The sequence below is a fragment of the Branchiostoma lanceolatum genome, chromosome 17 (genome assembly GCF_035083965.1).
Source record: "Branchiostoma lanceolatum isolate klBraLanc5 chromosome 17, klBraLanc5.hap2, whole genome shotgun sequence".
NCBI classification, from domain to species: Eukaryota; Metazoa; Chordata; class Leptocardii; order Amphioxiformes; family Branchiostomatidae; genus Branchiostoma; species Branchiostoma lanceolatum.
In genome coordinates, this window is record NC_089738.1 from 1281122 (window position 1) to 1305630 (window position 24509).

The window sequence follows — 24509 nt, forward strand, 5'->3', positions numbered from 1 at the left end:
AAAAAAAAATCATGAACCTGGCGCCTCCAGAAAATTTCACCCCAAACTTTGAAGCTCCGCTGCAATACTTTAGATACCCGCTAGAAGGCCCATTATCGAACTTGACCTTCCTTTCTGTAAATCTTACCCACCCACTAAGTATCATGCAGAACCATCGACAGCTTCTCGAGTTATGTTGGCGACATACAAATACACATACACACAAAGCCCGCTGCAGTACCGACGGAAAATGCCAGGGGAACCATTTTTGAACTTGACTTCCGTTTCTACAACATCTACACACCTGCAAAAAATCATGAAGATCCATCAACGTTTCCGTCACTTTTTTTTGCCTACATACAAACACAAAAAATTCAAAGTCCGCTGCAGTACTGTTGAAAAACGCAAGGTAAACCATTTTCGAACTTGACCTTCCTTTGCACAACCACTACACACCTACCAAAAATCATAAAGATTCATTGAAGTTTTCTTGAGTTATGCTCCTGACATACATACAGACCCACCCAAAAGATTTTTCAACCGAAAACATAATCTTCCCCGAGTACTAGTACTCGGCGAAGATAAAAACAATATGTTGAGCCATACTAGGTATGGCTAAACATAAAGATCACTTGTACGATTCAGGATATGAATCAACTGACTGGAGGGACTACGCTGAGTGCAGACTGCAGACAATCATGCATGACCTAGCTACACATGTCTGAAGCCGCCATGCATCAGCTCCTGATGCTCGTGAATGATGATGATGATGATGATGATGATGATGATGATTATGATGATGATAATGATAATGATGGGATGCTGGAAATTTTTCTAGTAGTTTTGTCTCTTTTTTTTCACCTGACTCTTTTCAACATCGCATTTATGGCAGCTTCATAAATTTTAAATCATAAAAATAATAATCTAAAAAAGCAATAGATTAATCAAGATCCTGCCTCAGCTTCTTGACAGAGCTTTGGCAATTTGCACTAGTTATAAGATAATTATCTTAAAGTTTGTGAACGTAGTTTTCTTCAAGCAGGGGTTGGTGGGGAAGATTGGGAACTTCAATCTGTATTCTGTATCTATGTAGCTGATATAACCGCTCTTTGGCTTAACACACCAGCTTCTTATCATATGCCTTGATTTCTTTCCGTCAACCCCAACAAGTACGTCAAGTACGTCAAGTACAGAATGCAAAATAATGGACGATGCCACCCTCCCTCCGTACAATCGGCACACCTGAAACGCTTCTGAATCAGTGGCTTGATTTTATACACACAATTACTCATTGTAAGACTCAGAGGCAGTAGTTATCAAACAAAAGGAAAAAATAAGCAAAAACAAACTTATAGCGGTGAGAAACAGCACTCCAGTCAGAAGCTCTGAAGAAGGTGTCTGATGGACATCGAAACGTTAGCAGGTGAGAACTATACCTGGTTGTGTACAAAGAACCTCCTATATCCTATATTCTACCAACCTGATGAAATTCTTTTTGGGGGTAAGCAAAAACAAACTGTTCCTTACCTAATCACTGACAGTAAGGCTTGCAGCAGTGACACAGCCTCATGTTGTGATTGCATAAGGCACAGTGGCACACCGAAAATACATGTATTAAGGGCCTTTCCCTTCCCTGTCATCATTCAGGCATTCCCACAAAAACATCTTCCCTTCTATCAAAGGCCGCCAACGCGTGCAGTCAGCTGTTTTTCTGAGGGTGTTAAATCCCCAAGTACATGTATTTTTAAAAACACACCTACATGTGTAACCCAATCCTCCAGCATGTTGCCCTGGTCCGTTAAACAAGCTGGATATGGAGATTTCGGTGATTCCTGCATGGCGTTCATACTTTGTTTTTAATAGGAGAACCATGAAATCAATACTTTTCATCAATGTTTACGTCAACTGAATGAAACAGCTTGTTACATATACTCTGAACGTATGGTGTTTATGTGTCATAAGCTATTTGAACTGTGGGAAGGAAAACTGTGAAGTTAAGTCTGCATTTTGGCTTCCCAGGTTGGGAGGGATTTAGTTCACTTATTAAGGTCAATAGGCTTTGAGCATTACAATGTAGCACAGAAGTTGGTGGGGCCAGCAGAAAGAAATTGGGACATATCAATTTTTCCCACAAACCTCTGCTTGGAGAGTATAGTTTATATAGAGTATAGTATCTAATGAAAAGCGGCCTGTGTGCCGATTTGAGCTTATCATGAATAAACAAAGGTTCAAACAAACAAACAAACTAGCTTTAACTACTTTGCACTGGCTTGCAAAAATAGTTTGTATGATAACTCAGGCTACCAAAATCTCTCAATCTGACAATTTGTTTTCTCAGCCTGAGAAAATTTATAAGTAAGTCAAGTATAATACTTACCAGATTTCCTGCTTCTAAATTGAGCTTCTCTGCAGTGTCCTCTGCATCATGATTGGAGGGGACAGTGGAGACATGCTTGCCATGTTCCCACACCAAGATGGGTCTCTCAAGCCCACACAAGTACTGGCCAAATAACTGAAGAGACTTCTTTCTCAATATGTCTTGTGCAATACCCTACAGACAAAAGTAGTGAAGCTTAGTTAAAATGTACATACATGTACTAGTCACTTTGTCATGAAGGTGTTGGACAAAAAGGAAAGCAAAGATTCAAACATTTATTTTGGACTGAAATATCAAATATCTAAATTGTGTCAAAATTGTATATAAGACAGACATGAAACAAGAGATTGTTGACTTCTTAGTTCGGTGACGTGATGTATTTATAAATTTCTTTATATTGTCTCATTAATCAATCAGCATTATCATGATGACATAGGATACTTTGTACTCTAGCCAGAATCCCCAGCTGTCCATAAAAGCTCTTAACAAGCACCTCTTCATTTTCCAGTTCATCCCATTAACATTATTTCCTAGCTAAAATCCAAGAACTAAACTCCTAAACACAACAGGAAATGGAGTCTTCTTCAGAAGGGGGTATTTCCTATCGGACCACAGATGTGAAGTGATCCTCCCCTTCCAGTCTTCCCTACCGTAATTCAATCCTAAATATAGCCATATTCCTCCCATAAGGGCTCACCAACTATCTAAGGACTATACCACTCTCTATCATTATCAGCAAGATTGTATGCTGAAGTAAGCGAAAAAAGCTTCTAGGGGGCCTAAAATTGCCATGGTTCTTTGGTACCTCAATAACTACCGACATTCACAATTCATACAAATCTATCAACATGATCAAGAAACAGAGCCAAAAACAGTACCTCCTGTCAGAGGTGAGATCCTTCTGGAAGCTAACAAAATACAATGTCAGGTTCCATAGAGTGTACTACCTTTTGAACTGAAGAGGGAGAAGCATATTTGACTCCACTGATGATCTGGCTGCTGAGTGGTTGGAACCCTGCCAGGTGAAAGTCTTCTTCCAGCAAAACTGGCTCCAAATCTACCAAAAAATAAAACACCATTTTCATAATTCCTTACTCATCAAATGATATTGTATTGATTTGAAAATGACTGACAAGGAAGTCTCAGCCTTAAGTTGGGAAATTCAACACAGATACACTGGTCACCAGAGTCTTGAAGTTTCCTCAACAATGTCCTACAATTCCAGCAGTTCCCAGTGCACCTTGCTGATCAGTCTAGTATGAATGTTGGTTGGAGGCAGCAGTGGTGTGTAAACATATCCATTTCCAAACTGTTCATAATCTTTTATCATAATTTACAATCATTATGTCATATTCACATGAAATCATTTTCGTGTGCAATCAAATATACACCATTTGAATGAACGTTTACTGTTGAAACATTGTTGGGACTTCTGGACAGAAACAAGTCATCACCTTCTCTGTGTTCATCTTCCAGGGTGACAGCGCTCGAATCACTCTCTTCTAATTCATTGCAAAGGTCAGCAAGTGCTGTCCAGGTATTAGCAACTGGACTGAAAGAGAAACATAAGATAGTATACAGTAGGAAAATTATTACATCCACTTCATCTAATGATATAATTTCCTGTTCAGTTAGAACCTGACCTTGGTTTAGAGAAATCTAGGGTAACCATAATCTTGGTCAAAACAGTGAATGTTTGATTGTAACTTTGTGATAAAAGGGGCCAAATTGTGGTAGTAATATACATGTAGGACAGATAATGCAGTAAGCATGTCCTGCGACTTCTCGGTCAGAAGTAGTCCACATTGACTTAAAGAAGAAATACCACAAACACTTTGAATCAAATCCGAATCTTACGTGTTAACGTTCACTACATGTACCATAATACAACTAATCGTAATACCGCCAATTTAAACAAGAAAGGCAATAAAAAGTATTGCCATGGCAACGATTGCAAGTTTTAAGAATGCTGGGTGGCTTTCTCTTTTTTTGCATTGCTATGTTGTTTTAGCATTGTTGCAATGTTTGCAATACAGCAAAGTGCTATACCCATTCCACATATGATCTAAGGTTTGGCCTGTTCCATCTGTCGTTGGCCATCGAAAACGTGTTCCAATCGGGTTACCTGAGGTCACGTTGCAGGAACACACCCCGCAAAACGTCCATTACAGTAAAACCTGTGTAAGCTGTCACCAGAGTACACTGCGGCAGCCACCTGGCCTTAGTGGTCATTTTCTGTCGGTCTTTGGATTTTTCCATTGATACAGTAGGATCCGCTTAACTGCACCACCCATTTGTCAGCGTTTTTGGTGCAATTATCCAGCTGGTGCAATAATGGGAAGGGCCCAGCTAGACTGCACCACCATGGGTGGGGGGTCACCATGGGTGGGGGGTGTATTGTTAGTCAGAAAGAAAGACACTCGCACAAAGAAACAGACGAAATTATGCAGTTATTAACTTTACTTGCATAATTATACAGTATTCAAGGACATGTAAAAAAAATCTTGTGAAGTTTACCAAGATACTGTGCAGATCAAACTTAACATTTTTTTTTCTTCACAGGCTGGATTACACCCCAGAGTTGAGACTTACATGTACTTGACCTCAGTAGCTAACGTAACAGTTCTTTTGCTACCATACCTCATAGAACCAGTAAAATATTCAGTTCACAGTTCCAGTTGCAGGGTTTTCAAGCATGTACTGATATGTGACTGTGGTACATGTTGTTATAATTCCAATAAAGATGTTTAAATCAGTGGCTACATTTAGGTACAGGGGAGGCATTCTGAAACATCGTCATGGGAAAACAGTTTATAACTGTGTTACAGTTACATTACATAAAGTACAGTTGTCAATTTATGTAGAATTTACCACCATGAAACTAGGAATTGAAACTTAATCTAGGTTACTGATTACGGGTGAGCCCAGAGCAGTGACCCCTCTCATGTCTGGACGGATTTGACTGTCGACACCATGGTACTAGTGAATTGTACAATGTACTGTACTACGTACCCAGTGGGTAGATATGAATAGATGGGATCACACATGGAGAGCACCGCCAAGGACATCTCTGCCCGGAAGGCGGCAGCGTGGAGAGCCTGCCATAAGCTTGATAGCACCTGGAAATCAGACCTCTCAGATAGGTTTAAAGTGCGCCTCTTTACTTCGACTGTGGAGTCAGTGTTACTAAACTACGCACAAAAAGTTTGGAAACTTTACTTTGGTTGATCATATTTCCATTGTTTTTTTATCAATTTCAATGTATTATATATCGTTGGAAAGCCTGTGTAATTTCCTTTCCTGTGATACCCTACTCGTTATAATTGCAATCTAATGGAGCGAGCACCAGGCCTGCTTACGCGAGTGGGTTGTAGAAAAAAAAGTGCCTAAATTTCCATGCTAGTGTCAAACACCTAGCGCAGCGCCAAACCCATTAGTGGTGGTGTCGTCCAAATTGTGAATGGAACAGTGTGTGGTGGAATGTTATGTTCACAGCTACAGATAAGAGAAGGTTTATTTCGACTGTTGGATGGGTAAATTAAAGTGGGGCGGCGAGGAGAACCCTATGCTGACTGTTACACAGATAGACTGACTGTTTGTTTGTTGGGGTCAGTGTTATAGTGTGAGGCAGTACAACGCTAACTGCCAGCGGAAAAAAACAGGCTAATCATCCTAAGCAACTTCGATGTGTCGATATAGAGACACCTTTCTCCATCCAGTCACATTTCCAAGATCCTTACCTCTGCAATATGACTATGAGACTGGGTGCCATTCTGCAAGATGATAGTGCACGTCCATACAGAACGAGAGTTATTTCAGACCACCTCAAGTACCTATGCAGGAATACAGAGGATAGAATGGCCCTCCTGCAGCCCAGATCTCAACACAAATTGAACACAGTCTCAGACTCTGTGATCACTGATCAGCTTGGGCGAGCTGTGCATGCAGTTGTGATCAACAGAACAACACTGGTCGACCTGCGACGACTCCTTGTGGAAGAATAGCCAGGGGCTGCGTACCAAAACTGGTGACAAGCATGAGGAGGATGTGCCAGGCTGTGTAGTCAGTATTAAACCACCCTCATCATAACTGAGGCTCCTTTACGCATTTTTTCTTTCAATTGGATTAAGACTACCCTTGGCTTTCATATTAATGTGTTTTGTTGATTCAAGTTTCACATCACCCTCATACAAAAGCCAAGTGCTACCAGCAGAAGACAAAATACTGAATTGAGCGTTTTACATTAGTAGGGTAATTTGGGCACTTTTTTTATGAGACTCGCTCGCATAAGCAGGTCTGGTGCTCGTTGTATTAATTTACAACAATAATAAGTTAAGTATCATGGGAAAGAAAATCGCAAAAGCTTTTGAATGATATACAGTCAAACCTGCCTAGGCGACCACCTTTTCAACGCGACCACCTGGCCATGGCGACCGCTTTTTCTCGGTCCCGAAAATTTTCCCCATAGGCACAAGCATTAAGCTGCCTGCCCAAGGCGACCACCCGTCCAACGCGACCGCGACCGCCACGAATGGGGACCGCATAGAGCACAATCCCTGCCCATGGCGGCCACCTAATTTTCAAGCTTGTGGTGACATCGGATCATTTTGCTGTCGGATTTCACGGAAATGTTTTCAAGACTTTGAAGGACAAAATAAGGACAAAAATATATGGAATAGTAATGTTATAGCATCGATTCCTCCATGAAGTGTTTTAATGAAACGTTCCCCCTATAAACACTGTAAAGACAAATGTTTGTGATGTTGTTGTGCCTATCGTAATCTTATAGTTTACCGCAAACTCAAGCAAGTTCAGTTTAAAATCAATTTTCAAAACGAATACGTAGGGCATGGCGTCAAAAAGTCAGATTTCACAGAAATTACTATCTATATCTTGTATTTTCAACAAAAATGTGTCTGTGTCTTACTAAATTCCGCCGAAAAATGACTTCGCGGCGGGCAAAACACCGGGCGAGAAATGTTGTTCCTCGGTCCCGACGCCATCTTGGATTTGGCATGGCCCGCATTTAACGTACCGCTGACCTTTCTAAAACACGATGCTTTTGTGTATGAGCATTTACGAATACTCTAGTTATTGACGAAAATTAATATTCTTTTTTTCTTTTTATTTCCATGAATCTTACAAACAGTTCTGCTACACTGACTTACCTTTTGATGCGGTCGCATAGAGCTTGGCGGCGCGGCGCGACGAAATCACCGTTCCGTTTTCATCTTTAGCGGTCGGCGCCCCAAAAAAGGCTGGGGCCAGGAAGTGTTTTCTAAGGATTTGTCTTAGGCCTTAAAACTTCGATGATGTGCGTGTGTGTGTACTATTTAATCTAACGTGTGAATGCGGGATGGTGCTGCGATCATCGAGGCAACCATTGTTTTGTAGTCAAAATTATTACGAAAATGTGTACACAATGTAGCGGTGTACAATTATTACAACGATACCGGAAAATGTAATTTTTGTAGCCTCTTTCTGTCAATGAGAAATTGAACTTGGTGGGGCTCATGCTGTCTAAATTCACATAATTTTCCATCCATTTACGTACTGTATTTGAAAACCTCGACCTGGAAACATGTCAGTGGAATCCTCTTCATGGCGACCACCTGTCCATCGCGACCGTTTTTGCTTGGTCCGCCGGGTGGTCGCCTTGGGCAGGTTTGACTGTATGAATCATTGAAATTGATCAAGAAACAACGGAGATATGATCGACCAAAGTTAAGTTTCCGAACTTTTTGTGCGTAGTTTATATGGTTGTGGGACATGGACCGTCACCAACCAGTTTGAAGAAGCAACTAGACGGATGTTACACAAGGATGCTACTGCATGTCCATAACATCAAATGGGATAGGCATTGTACGAACAAGGAACTTTATGCCGGACTCCCGAGGATATCCAAGAAAGTGAGAAACAGGCGACTCAGGTTTGCAGGGCACAGCTTCAGGAACAACAAAGTGGTGTCCAGCTTGGTGCTCTGGGCACCTCGGCACGGGAAGAGAAAGCCAGGAAGGCAGCCTCTCACCTACATAGATGTGCTACAGAAGGACACCGGCTTACCCTCTGAGTCATTGGAGAAGGCAATGGAGGACAGAGTGGTTCGAGTGGCGGAGGAGGACTGACACTCGACATAAGTCAAGTAAGTCATGGATAGATGACTTGGATCAGTGACAGATCATTCTCCTTATAGCGAAGCAGAACCCGCCTATACCTCCTTTGAGTAAATGCAGGAAGTTTCTACGACACGGATTCAGCTCTGCCATAAAAGAATGTGACAGATGATCACGTCAGCACCGCACCACCAAAAGCTATGTCCGTCTACGCGTCTGTAGCCCTTGCCGAGTCACTGTGTGGTTTCCGACTGAATGTGACGTAAAGACGTTGATTATTTACTTTAGTTAGTATTATTGCAGCAGTATGTGACTATAGCGCTGCCGCAAACCTAAGACTACTGACAACACCCCATGTCAGTAATAAGACAGTGTACAGGTAGAGACCAACATTCATTGAGTACAGCATGCTTATGCCAAAGCGTAATTATGGTAGGCGTGCATCTCTTAATGGTGCCGACACGCGTGGGTTTACATGTTTAAAGTTACCCCGCTAATTTATCGTTTTACATGTCAAAACAAAAAGGAAACTCCTGCTAAAGAGAACCCTGGAACATTTCAGATCCTAGAGATTATATATGTTTTTGATCAAAGTATTTGTGGATACGTATGATGTCACTGTATTTTCAAGCAACGTGGCGTGAGCTTCCTTAGGAATTGTCGCAAACGGCATGCACGTGGGGTGCACTGGCGGTGGACGCCGCCAGCGTTAATGGGTGTCTCATTATATAATTTTTATATCGCTAACTGAAACAATATTTAACTACAATTTTCTTACCCAAATTTTCGACTCAGTACAACACCAGTCTTTGCCAAGGAATGCGCAATGCACCGCTGAGATGGCCTCACATTAATTATGAAGATAGTACATGTGACTCGGTGAGCAGTGGATCATAAGTTGCAGAAAGTCTGTGGCCGCCCCCATCTCTATAGAGGAATGGTTATAAGGCCCTGATGTAAATGGCTTCCTTGCAAAGAAGTCTGAATGTCCTGGTTTGTCTGTATACTATGTGTTGTGGTTAATTCCTCTTACATTGATGAAGCAATGTACGGATAACAATCAGCGAAAAAAGTTAAAAGGGAGATTTTACTGAACAAAACATTTTGGGGTCATTTTGACCCCGTTCAGTCATTTTGGTCGCAAAAATAGGTTCGGGTGTATGAGGGTTAAAGACCAGATTCAATGAGCACAAGATCAACCACATACTTTAGACTTTCCTATATAATGTCAACAGTATTGTGCCAATCTCCCTAGAAAATTAGGAGAGGTTAGAAAAGATGTCTACTGACAAAGTCACGGAAGGAATTTTTTTTCAGATCAAACATGTTCAAGTAGCACGTCAAAATCCATGCCTGGGGTCAAAAATGACCCCGTTCTGGTGTATGAGGGTTAAAGGTCTTTCGATTTCCCCAATGTAGCCCCAGGCATTGTATGTTTGTACTCTTGGCACACTTCCGTGCATTGAATATTCTCCTATAAGTCCCTCCGACAAATCTTTCACATATGGTAGCCTCTGTTTGTGTACTTCTTACTTTGATTCTGCTGAGTTAATATGCTGTGGTGGTTTCGGTCTAGTGGCCTTGTAAACCAACATTACTCTTGGCACACTTCCGGTTTCATTGAGCGCCAAAATAAAGCCAAAGGCACCATACATAAATATGCAAAATTTTGAATCATAGCTGCATGTTTTCCTGAAAGATTCTTCGTATTATACACTTCTTGCATGTTTTACTGAAAGTTATTTGTATTATACACTTCTTTACCAGAATATCGCCATGTAGTTGTAGAAAACAGCGTTTTTCTTTTGCAATTTTACAAGTAACAGTTTCAACCCAAGAAAACTTGACTGTTCAGACCCGAGTCGCTGCTCTACCAATCAGAGCGCGGGTCATCTGAGGTGAACCTCCGCCTGCTGCTGCAACAACCAATCAAAGATGCACACATAGGGTCGCGTGGCATAAGGGCAGGGTGTTCAGCCCAGAACCCAGAGGTCCCAGGTTCGAATCGCCTGATCATGATGCCACTGCATATGTTGTGCCCTTGGGAAAGGCACTTTACACAACTTTCCTCACCCCAAACTATGGTTACATTTTCCTGAAAATTCCATGGATGGCAACTATAGGCGTGACATAAAAAAACATTTGGGACTTTAGCAAAAAAGGGTGCCACACAATACGGGGGTGCGGCCACGTCTTGGGCTGGGGAATACTCCGGGTGTGGCTGCCGGCAAAAATGGGATGCGCACTTTAGTCCCAAATCGGGGTTGCGCAATCTATTTAAGGTGCATCCTTTATTACAAGAAATACGATATTTTGTTAAACTTTTTCTGTGCACATAAATTTTCAGGTTAGTTGTAATAGTGCATTGATTCCCAAAAATAAGTTTCGAGCAATGACAATATTATGTACATGTATGTAAAATGTGTTTGACGTACTGAAACCAATGTTATTAGTAGGAAATGGTGGAAAATGGATGTCAGAGTGTTGCAGTCTTACCTGCTGCTGTATGTGTTGGTTGTTGGGTTCCACATGAATTGATGACATGTCATCCAGTCTGCCCAAACTTTCAAACTGGGCAGCAGCTCTTGTAGCTCAGCATTGCTTTTGCCCTCTGCTAAAACAAGTCAAGATCACTGCTGACAAAGTAAGTAACTCAGCACGTACATAATTTTAAAACCCATCATTTATGTACACATTGTCATCACAATCGCATATGCAATACATTCAATACAATTTAGTACAAAATGATAATTGCATACAGTCTTGGTTGGCGATACCGTGTACATGTGTGCCTTACAGGCATAATAAACTTGGCACAAATGATTTGCAAACTTGAGTTGGATCAATTACAATTACATGCAATGTTACTTTATTACAGGTATTGTGTTATACAAAATGAATATCACATTTCCCTTTGAAATAATACCCCATTTGTAAACAGCATCATTATGCACTTGTGAGATAGGCCCAATGATGACAATACTCTAATTTATAGATAATGGCACAAGAAATGAAATAGTAAGGTCTAAGTCCAGTATTTCATAAACATAATTGTCCTTAAGTTTCTTGTTGCCAAACAGCTGACAAACACAAAAATATGTCCAGCCATCTGGAGAAGGCAATGCAATAAATTTCATGTAATTATAGAATATTTTTTACCTTGACCACGATCCCTGGTTGCTGATCTTCTCTGTTGTTGTAGATTGTGAGCAGCAGTGGTGACCATGAGACCAAACATGTCCATCCCAAGTCTCACAGCACAGTCTTGAAGTGGGGACAGGCCTTCTGCCCAGACGTCTGAAGAAGCACCTCAATGGCAACAGAAAATTAATCGTTCATTTTGACAGTGTATTGTCCATTTTGAAGTTTTTAGTGACGCCTCAGGGGCAAGCTAATGGTATACTGTAAGTCTACCGTACTTAGATCCGCGGTATAATTAGATTCGTGGAATCCGACCCCTACACACATACTAGTAATTTACCTAGAAATCAGAAAATAATTATCGAGATACACGCCACAATTTTGGCTTTGCATTATTGTTACGGGCGTGGGTACGCCATCTACCGTGGTAAAATCACGCTCTTTTGTTTCTTGCAATTGTTATGCTTGCAAACAATCGATATCGGTGCCTTTGACATACGTTGATCTCATTGAAAACCTGTTTTTCAAGAAAGTCAGCAAAAATACGTAAAGAAAAACAAGATTTTCGCCCGAGCATTTGAGTCCCTATGCTGGGATTTGCCGCCATTTGCCGCCATTTGTGGTCGTATTCGGTGGAGAATCTATTGCTGTCATTTTTTTCCCGTGAAAATTCTGCTTTATACAATAGGTAGCGTAGATGAGTCGTATTTTACGACGTGATTTTACTTCAAAATACAGCGCGCTAGCGGCAAGGGCCTGACTGGGCCGCCATCTTTGTTTACTCATGTTTACCGCTTGTTCTAAGCGCTGATTGGTTTGCGTCAGAAAAAATTTGCTCTGATTGGTTGACTGCAAGATTTCACGTGATCACAAGGCGGGAATTCCCCGTCACAGTTTCGGCGTGGACCGCATTTTGTGACGATTTTGAAGCAGTTTTGTAGCGACCTTTCGTAACAATTTGATTTTTAAAAATTAAACAAGCATTTTCTGATGGCAGTATTCAGGTTTTTTTCTACTCATCGCCCAGCGCGAATTCAGAACCACCACGGATTCTCCATTTGCCCCAAACTGCAGATTTTAGGCCCCGCGGATCTAAGTAGACTTACAGTTTACTGTAACAGTTACTGTAGTATTTGTAGGGTCCCCAGAAAGTGCGAAATGGAACGAAATGGAATGAACTTAAACAGCATATGTACATTATGACATGAAATACCTGTCCAGTAGATAGCGAAATATAAGGAACGTTGTAACATTCACAGCAGACTGGAACAGGGAGCATTTTAAATACAGAAATGAGTGCTAAATAAATAATATAACATTTTTATTTCTTGAATCTATTTGATAATATTAAATACAACATTTTTGCCGCATTTGTGTGGCTAAATTCTTCCCTAAAAATGGGGGCTTCCAACCACGGACGCCATGGACGGGTAGAGCGGACCCGCCATTTTCTCCTTCTTCTCTCCGTGCGTTTCCAAGCTCTAATGTAAAAATTCCTCATGTTCGCACCTTCCTTCCACCGAACCGTGAAATATATGTCCTGCTCGTTCACACCCTCCCTTTGTTGTGACACTACCAACCTGAAAACTGCGATTTTTGATTGAATGGTTCTGAAACGGTCTTGCCTTATTGTTATCGGGTGTTTACAGGAGCTGACCGAAGCCCTTCTTTTGTTCACTTCCAACCTGATTATGCAAGAATATGAATGGAATCTGATGTGTTTACTTTTCAACAGAAAATAATAGACCCCGTTCATACTAAATCGCGCAAATCCCTCTAATCGCTGAAACCGCCAAAATCGCCCTGAGTCGCATTCCTTCACACCAGGGGTCGAACGAGCACGAGTTGTAAAATTGCATCCAACAGCTTGATCAACGGCGGACATGTTATTCGATTGTCACTCTTACTGTTGTGTTCAATGACCTTCTTGTACTTCATCTTGAGGTTTTTCACCTTTAATAAATGCGACATTACTTCCATGTTTTCGCGTATTTGGCCAACGCAGGCAGTCGCCACTTCAGCGTACACGCTCTGGTTTCGGAGGGATCCCTTGAGTTTCTTCTGAATCCCCACATCCCCAAAGATGGCCATCAGTACATGCGTTTTCGTCATTCCATACGCCATAATCGCCGCCCGATTCTGACATATTTCCGCCGCATTCGGCGTAATATTCCAACAAGCTAGGAGTTAGACGAACCTCATATAATGAGCGGAAACTTAAGGCTGAATTTGCAGATGACCCCTTGACTGGGTCAATAAGCAAAGTAAAGCGCCCAATGCGCATCAAGGTGATTTCAAGCGTTCATACTAAGTCGGAATGCAGGCAAATCGCGAGTAAACCACCTCCGGAGGTGGTTTCGCGGCAATGCGATTCGGGCGATTTCAAATACGATTTGGCTACATTGTCGAGATTTTGGCGATTTCAGCAATTAGGGCGATTTAGTATGAACGGGGTCATAGAAAGTCAACTTCTTTTAAAGTCAGACAGTTTTCACACCACTGGCAGGAGGTGTCAAGCTGCTCCCATGTGTGGCTGGGAATATACCTGTGCCTAGCCTCCGTTGCAGACTCTGAAGCGGCTTTTTGGGGGGCTAAATAATACACTTTTTGCAGCCACCCCGTAACTATCAACCATCCTGTAACCATCAGCCGCCTAGAGTCTGCGGTATTGCGCCTTGTCAAAGGGAAATTAAAATCACGTTAGGGCGATTAACGCAGAGGTGCGAATTTCCTGCCTATGGTAGACCGCACAATAAGAACAGTTTACACGCACCTCCCCCAGTCAGTGTGCTGTCACGCTTGTGGCAAAATAGATCGCATTTTGTGACGATTGAAGCAGTATTATAGCGACCTTCGTAACAAATTGATTTTGAAAAATTAACAAAGTTTTTTCTGATCACAACATTCAGTTACTAGTACTTTTCCTAGTCAATTAATTTTCGCGGTACGGTCAATCAATTTTCGCGGTACGGTCAATCAATTTTCGCGGTACGGCCCTCCCCAAGTGGACGGCCTCTCGAGATCTCAGTCGCGGTCTGGCGGAAACACTGCTTCTAATAATCGAAGTTTGTCTTTAGGAACAGTAGAAATAGCAAACTATTTTGCCACAAGCGTGACAGCACACTGACTGGGGGAGGTGCGTGTATACTGTTCTTATTGTGCGGTCTACCATAGGCAGGAAATTCGCACCTCTGCGTTAATCGCCCTAACGTGATTTTAATTTCCCTTTGACAAGGCGCAATACCGCAGACTCTAGGCGGCTGATGGTTACAGGATGGCTGATAGTTACGGGGTGGCTGCAAAAAGTGTATTATTTAGCCCCCCAAAAAGCCGCTTCAGAGTCTGCAACGGAGGCTACCTGTGCCCCCCAGCGTGATGCCTCTTTGTCACCTAGGTGCGAACTTGGTTTTCAATCTCTGCCAGCCCCCTAGCATCTACATAGAAACAATGTGCCCAAGGGGAACCACTTGTAAGACCCTTTAAAATTTTTTTAAACAATTGGCCAGCCTCTTTCAATCAAAAATCGCAGTTTTCAGTCCATTCTGAGTTGGTAGTGTCAGGTCTGTATTCTTGGAAGAAGATACACACGCCCTGTAGCATTTCGTGAGGGTCTGCATGCTCTTTTCAGTAAGGTGTAGGCAGGCCCTTTTGATTTCGCGTAATTTGTAGGGAAGTTATTTTCTTTTACGTCGACTAGTTACTTACATCCGGACGTGGACTGGGAACTAGAGTCTTCTGAAGACATTTCAGAATCTGCTTCCTTGTTCATGCATGAACAAGGAAGCAGATTCTGAAATGTCTTCAGAAGAACAAGGAAGCAGATTCTGAAATGTATGAACAAGGAAGCAGATTCTGAAATGTCTTCAGAAGACTCTAGTTCCCAGTCCACGTCCGGATGTAAGTAACTAGTCGACGTAAAAGAAAATAACTTCCCTACAAATTACGCGAAATCAAAAGGGCCTGCCTACATGTACACGTTACTGAAAAGAGCATGCAGACCCTCACGAAATGCTACAGGGCGTGTGTATCTTCTTCCAAGAATACAGACCTGAAATTGAAGACCGCTATGAGAGACAAATGGTCACTTATCGCGGTCTTCATCTTCAGGCCTGTATTCAGGTTCTCCTGACAGAATGACAGCGACAGACAGCAGAACGTTTCAGGTCGAACAGCGTCTGGACAGTAGACTCCACGTTGATGAAGGTTAGACATCCAGGTAATAAGATACGCCAAAAATAATTACTCAAGCAGCTGGATAAGATTTTGAAACAGTCAGACGTTTCAGACAGTATCCACTGTCTTTCGTCAGTGACTAACGATAGGACTGAGAACACCAGCTTTATACCAAAACTCTGAATAGATATGTTAATAAGGTAAAGACAATTTAGGATGTAGACTCCACCTTCGGCCTGAATTCATACGGCTTACCTGTCTACAGCGCAGTAGAGCCCAACCAAAACCTATGTTGAATCTATACATGTACAGACTATATGGCCAGCCAAACACGATAACGATACTACTACCATGTTACATGTATTTTCTGATGACAATAAATCTAGTTTTGTATGTGTCACATTGTCTATCGCTGAACATTATTTTCGTACATGAAATGTAAAAACTGAACAACTGTAACCGTGCAAAGATACCAAAATATCCTCTCCGAAAGCGTGGCCCAGCGGCTATACTGCATTATCAAATATAACGTTCAGTGTGTAGTCAGGTCGTGTCAAACTTTTTCAGTGCGTAGTTCTGCCCTACATACTGCCTACTGCCTACGTGCTCAGGCCAGAAACTGGCCCCTTGCTTTCCAGGAGGATCCTCCAAGCAGTCCTGTACCTTGCCCTAGCCTGTGCTTCCCGACTGTTTAAGCCCGTGTCCTTCACAATTTGGTCTTGTGGTCTGGCTCTACATAGCCAGGAGTAAAAGTCATCCACTGTCAAAGCATGCTGCAAATTATTAAAGGAAGTCCTATGAAAAGTTCATTTTGTAATGTATTGCGCGCTATTAACAATCAAACAGCAGTCGACAGACAATGGGCGTGAAATATTGAATTTCGTTCTTGAACCTCGCGAGCCAGTGGATTGGCGTTAATTGGGTAGTTTGCATTTGAAAAGTCAGGCTCTTTGGGCGTTGACCTCGCTAGAAATTTAGTGCCTGTTGTTTAGAGTTGATATTTATGGTTAAAAATTACTGAAATTGCAATGACTATGGCTACCCTGATAATTTTGACAAAGATATGGACCTAAATTTTCTATTTCCATATAGCTAGGGGTTCCAGAGTTTACAGACAAAAAGTTCAAGATCAAGCATTGAAATTAAGAGGGTATACTAGGGGGTTATCAGAACCAATAAAAGCAGACTTTTCATTTCGCTAAATTTTAGTCATTTTTAAGGGGCTATTTCTCCAACAATCGGCAATATTGATTAATAGTTTTACCTTTGCTGGAGAGAGGAACATCTACTGATTCAAAAACAAGCGTCGTCTAATTGGCCCACAATTGAATTTTACTATCCGATGCATAAGGAAAAATGTCTCTGCGTGGGGGTTATTGTACTCAACAGCACACAACAGCAAATTTCACATTGTTTTCAAGGGTGTGTGCTAGTGGTTTAACAACCATTGAAAACAGGATTTCAATTTCTTCTAGTTCTACTTTTAGTCATTTTTCGCGAACTATTGCGCATTTGGTAGATGAAAGAGGTCTTTTTAGCTTTAAAAACTGTTGTGTAATTAGGCCCTCTATGACAGGCGGTTCTCTAAAGGGGACTAAGTCTTTGTACATTTCAATCACACACAAAGGTTACAGCTTGGCTTATTACTGTAAACACAGCTTCAAGACCATGTGTCCAAGTCGATATCTCATGACCTAGGACAGGGCTGAAATGAACACCGGCAGAAATGAACGTTCTCACCTGTGTTCAACTCAATACCTGGAAGGGCACCGTTGTACATGTTCAGATGGAAGTCTCCCGCTACACTGAGAGTATGAACTTGTACTGTGGCTAAACGGAAACGAGGCTATGGCCCCCACCTGCTTAACTGTCCCTTGTCCCAGTATGCGATGATTCATATCATATGCTGCTATGTTTAAAAAAATCAAATCTGAGGACTAAATAAAGTGAAGTAAAGAGGACTTTTGGAATTTCTCGTCACTGCGCAGCCGGAGTCAATTTGCCAAATCGTGCGTGAGTCCCAATCACAGCGGAGGAGAGGACGGGAGGGTGATCCTCCCGGGAGAGCTTATCTGACCTCCCACGGAATCTCAGGCTGGTCACCATTGCGCGTGCGAGTAACATTCCACAAATACCAACCTCGGCATAGCTGGGATGTACGTAGTTCTCTGCGAACTAAATGAATAATACAACTGCACACATTTTCACAAATTAACATTTCTGTGGATTAAGACTGGAATTCCTGGCATTCCATTGGTACAGGAATTCCTGGCATTCCATTAGGACTGGAACTAATTCCTTTAGTAAACTAACAGTCCTGCCCATTCACATTCTAAGGTCTACCCGTAATTTCTATGGGGCAAGAAACATTATGTACTAGAATGATGTTAGAATTTGTATTGTAGATTTTGCTTAACATGGTGTTGATGCAAACAGCAGTCCTGTCAGAGTAGAATAACATATGTGTGTGTGTGTGTGTGTGTGTGTGTGTGTGTGTGTGTGTGTGTGTGTGTGTGTGTGTGTGTGTGTGTGTGCATGCATTTGTGTGTGTGTATCTGTGTGTGTGGGGGGGGGGGTGTATTTTATCCCCGTCCCCTTTTCGTGGAAATCTCATATGAACAGCATCCCCTATCAGTGCCCTGTCAGTAAAAATTCAAACAACAACCACTGCATGTGGCCTTGACAATGTCTTATTTTGCTAATCTTGTTGCATTGGTTTAGTGTTTAGTATTGTATTAGACGTACATGTGTACGTTATTATTATCATTCTATTCTCCAAATTACACCATGTATGCACTTGAAAGTTCATCTGTGTTGGTAGAAGTCATTCTGCATGGAGTTTAAACTGTAAACGCCAACACAATAAATTGAACTTACCCAAATTGCTCACTCCTTGACAAAGACTGGAGCTGATCAGTCGAAAATTTGGGTAAGTCCAATTTATTGTGTTGGCGTTTACAGTTTAAACTCCATGCAGAGTACACCATGTATGGTCCCCTAAGCATTTATCCCCCGGGAGAATGAATATGCAATAAAGATTATTATTAATCTGGCTTGTTGCATATTGAAATGCATATAAAAAAAAACTTAAAGCCCCCCAATGAAGACTCTGGTGTTAAAGACTCTCGAAACCAGTCTATTACAGTGACTAGCTACATGTACAAGGCATCCAAGATAAAAGTGCTAATTTCTTACAATTGCTGATAGCAAACATGTTGATTCCCATGACTTGCAGCAGCTTCATGTTTCCAATAGATGACGGTGAGAGCTGTAGAAGACTCTGAAACTCATGAAGGGTTTGGCTCACTACTGCAGAGAAGGTTTCCATCCTTTATGAAAAAAAAGGCAGTCAGAAATGGCAGCCTTCACTCCCTCATCCATACAGACAGACAGGAACAGCTTTGCAACTAAGAAAAAAATATTTCCAAAAACACTGATACCATTGTGATGAGTGTTAAAGAACTGTAAAATCAGTCATGAATGTACCCAAAAAAAATGGTACTACTTTAATTTGCAACCCAACCATGTATTTTTTTCTGTACTAAATTAAATTCCACGAGGACTGTATGATTGTGTAGCAGTCAGCTTCCTACATTTCTTATAGTTGTACCGTTAACATCAATTTGGGAACACATCGACTAACCCATGTACAAGAAAAAATTACCTTTATTGTAAATTCATGGCTGAAAGAGCTATGAACCCATGTCTATCATATAACATAAGAAACCTATAAAAACAGGAAATTTGAATTGAGTAGCTGCTTTTTTTGCGTATATACAGGCGTATATACTAACAATTCATGTCATTGAGTTATATATACATTTAATAGTAGACAAAAGTGTTGTACTAAGCTAACAACTGTATCTCACCGGAGTAAATCCGGACGAACTATGATGATGATGAAGCTAACAGAGTAGAGTCAAGTTTTTCTTGCTTTCTGGTACATTAATTTTGTAGATGTGGGAACAGATAATGTTTCTATGAAGTACAAGGTTTGTCTAAGGCCACACCAATTTAATTTCGTAATGGTAAACAGATTTTTATTTTCAAAAAAAAAAAAATTTTTAGAAAAAAAAATCATCATGAAAACAGAAGGCTGGGCCAAGAAATTAAATTGGTGTGGCCTAAGTGCATAAAAATGTAAATTGATTCATTGCATACCCACAGTCATTCCTTATCATTATGATCTAAGTATCAGTATTTCAGTCTGTAGAGATGACTGACAACTTACCCTGTCTTTGTGAAAAGTTTTCCATGTGTGTGAAGGAAACTCAGCTCAAAGCTCTTCATGAGCTACAGGAAAAAGGTAAGCACAGCCTGTCATATTGATGACAACTTGAATCAACAATTCCCAATGTAATACATTTTGTACATAATGATAAGTTTAGACCACTTTTTGGAAAGCCTGACAAATGCTTTAAAGTTTGTAACAAGCCATCATCCTCAGTCTATTTGTACCCTATTTGACTAATGGCTTCTACATGAGGCCACAGCAAGAAATTTCTATGGACGACATCAGCGCGCTCATTAATTTTTTGCCTGATTTCGAAATAAAAAACGAGAAATTTCATTGCCCTCCGACAGTGATCAACATGCCAAAAATGGGCAAATATGTCATAAACGTTGACAGTCTAAGGTGTTTCATTGCATATGAATACCCAGTGTAGTTCCTGCCCATGATAGTAATGACAACCTGTTTTCTGCGTTTGTTCTAGTAGTTAATTGAGCTGTATAGGGCGTATTCAGTCACGTGACCCTCCCACCAGCAACGAGCACTGGTGGCCATGTTGGTGCTCACTTGATAGTGGAGCCCTATGGAACTCTCCGTATAAACAGCAGATGTTTTCTACGCCATTCACAATTTCCCTTCGGAACGTTTTGTCTCACAATCATGGTGTTTTGCTTCGTGGTCAGATGTTTGATTGGGACTGATAAAGCACACACTGATCGGGTAACAGTAAGATTGGTTTGGCGTTTCTCGTGTAGGTAAGGGAACATACGAAGGGACTAACGACTGAAACAAAAGTGGATTTCTGACATACGAACAGCGGATCTAAATAGTTGAAGTTTGAGAATCAACGTGAGTGTATGGAAACCTTTGTATCTGGTCGAAAAGCAAATTACAGGCCCGTTGTGCAACACAGTCGCGGCACCGTGTAGTCGTTGCTTGAGATCTGAAACCTCCTTGTTGAGATACGTTCGTAAACTGGCGGGTCTTTCGACGTCGAACTTTCCCGATCATAACGTACTCCCTGCCACCAAAATTTTTCACGACACTCAAGACACTGTACAACGTGGTTGCAGGCCTTGGAACACTTGTATGCTGTGAACTGATTTTATGCGTACTCTGTAAACAGTTTAGCGGCCATGTTTGTAGGCAGCTGGGGAAAACATTTCCTCGCTCGTCGATAATGGGTCATTTCCAATAGGAGAAATTGGATTTTTGTAGCGAAAAGGATGTGAGGCTGGAGACTCTTTGCATATAATAAAACAGCGATCAGACGACTTCGCATTCCTTGGAAATTTAGAGACCGTCGGACACCGAGAAACTTCGCTGCAGGGTGAGCACCAACATGGCCGCCCACGGAGGGCAGGGGTGATGACGTCACGTGAATACGCCCTATACACATCTTCAAGAACAGTTTAATGTTGACAGTCTAAGGTGTTTTGTTGCATATGAATACCCAGTGTGGTTCCTGCCCATGATGGTATAATAACAAGCTGTTTTCTGCGTTTGTTCTAGCAAGGACATTATATATTAAATAATAGGGGGGTCTAGTTAATTGAGCAGCTGTATACACAAGGAGTTTCATCGCATATGAATACCCAGTGTAGCTGCTTCAGAACAACAGTACAACAAGCTCTTTTCTGCATTATTTTGTTGTAGTTAGTCTATTGACAAACAAGGAGTGGCTGTCATGTTTACTGTTGAATCAAGGAGGTTTTAAATTATATATGAAACCTCATTGGTTGAATACAGGAATAAAAGACCTGTTGGTCATGATATCATATTTTGTTGCCTCAATTCTTGTTTAACAAGATTTATGATCTCAAAATTTGAAAATATAGGAATCTTTTTTTGCCCGCCTTGTTTTTTTTTGCCCTATCTCATTAATTTTGGAGTCTGCAGAGGATGTCATCCATAAAATTTATTTGCTGTGGCCTAACAAAGAAACACTAAAAATGACAACATACTTCAGATGGTGTTCTTGAACTTGGCTGCAAACCCAGGCTAGAAACAAGACTTGTCTTTTGGCCTTTTCTCAGCTGAGGGGGCAGGATCCAGATTTCTTGACGAAGGGCCGATGATTTCTGAGGGTAGTGCCTTCTGACCTTTGGCCATTTCTCATCAGACTTTCCCTGGTGACTGTCTTGAGTTGCTTTTTTCTTCCCTTCCATCTGAGTTACCTTAGGGTAGTTTTCAAAGCAAAGTTGTGATCATTGTATTCAAGGTATACAGCAATGATGATTACATTGTTGTGTATCAAGTTAGACCTGATCACACCTATATGATAATCGTATCATCACTGGTTTAGGGGCCAATCTCGTTCCTGCATGTTCAACAAGTACAGTCTATAATTCTGTTATACGCAATGTGTGTATTTGTCATAAGTTACAAAATAATAAGTACTGTCTTATCTCAGAATAGGTTTGCGACATCCCCTCTGAACTTTTCCCGTTTTAGTTCCTGTGTTACTGAGTATGGTAATGAGTTCAAATCTGTTGCAGTTCGTGGGAAATAAGAAAGTCTGAAGCAGTCTTTGTGGAAGAGGATTGTTTTGAAAGATGGAACTTGTGGCGAGATTGGCGTGGGTTTACATGTAGCTGCAAGTATGTATATGCACAGGTCTAGAAGGGCCAGGACGCCCTTCCGTTGCAATTTGTGAGCAAAATTATTTTGGTATTATTGGAAGAAATACCATGACTTTGAGATATCTCTGTATTGTCCAAGTAAACAATCAAAATTGCCACTACGATGTATTGATTTCTAGCGTAACGATCCTAATTTTGCGTGTTGTCGAAATGTAGCGATCTGATACACTTTGCGGTTACTATATAACCCTGAAGTACTAATACCTCTTTTTCCGAGAGGTCGGTAGGCTCCATCGTCTTGATTATAGATCACGTAATAATCTAAGCTTCATACATTTGAACGGATCGTTCTTTGTACGTGTGCTCCTGCAACGTGACCTCAGGTAACCTGAATAGAATACGTGTTCGATGGCCAGCGGCAGATGGAACGCGTAGAATCTAATTAGATAGAATGTGGAACGGGGAAAGCACTTTTGGTCTGTTTTTGGTCTGAAAATAGGCTTAAAAGTCCCCAAAATGAGGTATTTTGAAGTGATGTATACCGAAAAGAGAGAGAGAGAGAGAATGGTTTATTAGATATATTTGCCTAAAGACGCAAAAAAAACCCTCCATATCAAAAATGTTTTGAAGGCCTGTTTCAAAAAAAAATTTAAAAACCTCTGGGGGTATTTGCCATCTTTCCCTCCATGCCAAATTTCAGGTCATTGGGCCCAAAAATGGCGGAGTTGGATCAATCTAACTGAAATGACAGGAGGAGAAGAAACCTGATAAAAACAATATATTTCACTCTACCCACCTACATGTATGGTATGGGGAGTGGAATATAATTACACAGACATGTAAGTGGGCCTTAAAGTTGAGATGGGTTGCATGCAAATTGGAGGCCAGCTACTAAAAAGACACTGTCAGGAATAACACAAGTCAAAGAACTATACATATTAACTGTAATATACATGAGTAAGGGTACCTTTACCTTTCTTCGTACCTCCTCAAATAAGGTCACGAGGCTCTCCCTGGCAGTCACAAATGGGTTGCTAGCTGCCAGGCTTCTCATATAGAAGTAAACTGCATCCATTTTTCGTCTCTATATCAAGAAAAAAGATCTGGGTCAACAGTCCTGCCCCGCCTGTTGATTTAAAACACATTAAGGCGAGCAAACAGATGTTTGTAAACGGATGAATGTTTGACCTGAAAGGTTCTGGGTTCAAATCCTTGATACATGTAGGTCCTTGGGAAAGGCATCAATTTCTCTCCTCATGCCGATGAGTATGCGTTAAGGCTAATCAGGTGTTATTCAGGTATTGATGGGAAAGTTTTAGTGATGACCAGGTAAACAAGCGGGATGTCACCCACTTTCTCTGCTGCTGGTGTATTTGCCCCCCTTTGCTATACGCCTGTCCCAATTGTAAACATTGTTATCTCCATGAAAAAAGACTTCTTCATGGTGATATTGTTTTGAGTGCATTTGCGTGTGTGTATGTGTGTGCGTCCGGATGCTTAAAGTCAGCATAACTAAAGAATGTCTGGATGGATTGTAATGATATTTGGTATGTGAGTAGGTGTTGGGATCTGATCTCAAACTGATCTCAAACTGATCTCATCAGAACCCAACCCGTCATGGAAATGACCTAGAGGTCGCCCTAGAGGAAGATGGGAAGACCAGATCTTCAACACGCTCCAGGGGCTGGAGATCACCAGAACTGACTGGAGGGTCTACGCCGAGAGCAGACCAGCCTGGCGAGCCCTATGCATGTCTGCAGCCGCCATGCATCAGACACTGATGCCTGCGAATTATTGATTGATTGTTGGGAGGAGGAAGGTCAAGGTCGATTTTGGGCCCCTGGTATGTGTCACTGGAACTGCAATGGCATATTTGTCAAAATCTTCCAAGGACAATAACTGAAGAAAGGAGC

General features: G+C 41.4%; 1 protein-coding gene and 1 long non-coding RNA gene across 6 annotated transcripts in view; both read right to left on the bottom strand.

The window, feature by feature from the left end:
- The window catches only part of LOC136422373 (telomerase-binding protein EST1A-like), a 79816-nt gene that overhangs the window by 25700 nt on the left and 29607 nt on the right, over nucleotides 1-24509 (bottom strand). For 3 of the 5 annotated variants that reach the window (XM_066410098.1, XM_066410096.1, XM_066410100.1), the window contains 9 exons: nucleotides 23570-23680; nucleotides 21979-22191; nucleotides 20015-20076; nucleotides 18979-19112; nucleotides 11629-11778; nucleotides 10966-11083; nucleotides 3811-3908; nucleotides 3304-3413; nucleotides 2357-2530 (listed from right to left, as the gene is read on the bottom strand). In XM_066410098.1, coding sequence (XP_066266195.1) covers nucleotides 2357-2530; nucleotides 3304-3413; nucleotides 3811-3908; nucleotides 10966-11083; nucleotides 11629-11778; nucleotides 18979-19112; nucleotides 20015-20076; nucleotides 21979-22191; nucleotides 23570-23680 — 1170 coding nt within the window. The remainder of the gene's footprint in view (nucleotides 1-2356; nucleotides 2531-3303; nucleotides 3414-3810; nucleotides 3909-10965; nucleotides 11084-11628; nucleotides 11779-18978; nucleotides 19113-20014; nucleotides 20077-21978; nucleotides 22192-23569; nucleotides 23681-24509) is intronic. The other 2 variants (XM_066410099.1, XM_066410097.1) reach the window with 2 other exon arrangements.
- On the bottom strand, nucleotides 12917-15206 carry LOC136422375 (uncharacterized). The gene is made up of 2 exons (XR_010753612.1): nucleotides 14969-15206; nucleotides 12917-14155 (listed from the first exon to the last, which is right to left on the bottom strand). It is a non-coding gene; the product is annotated as an uncharacterized lncRNA (long non-coding RNA).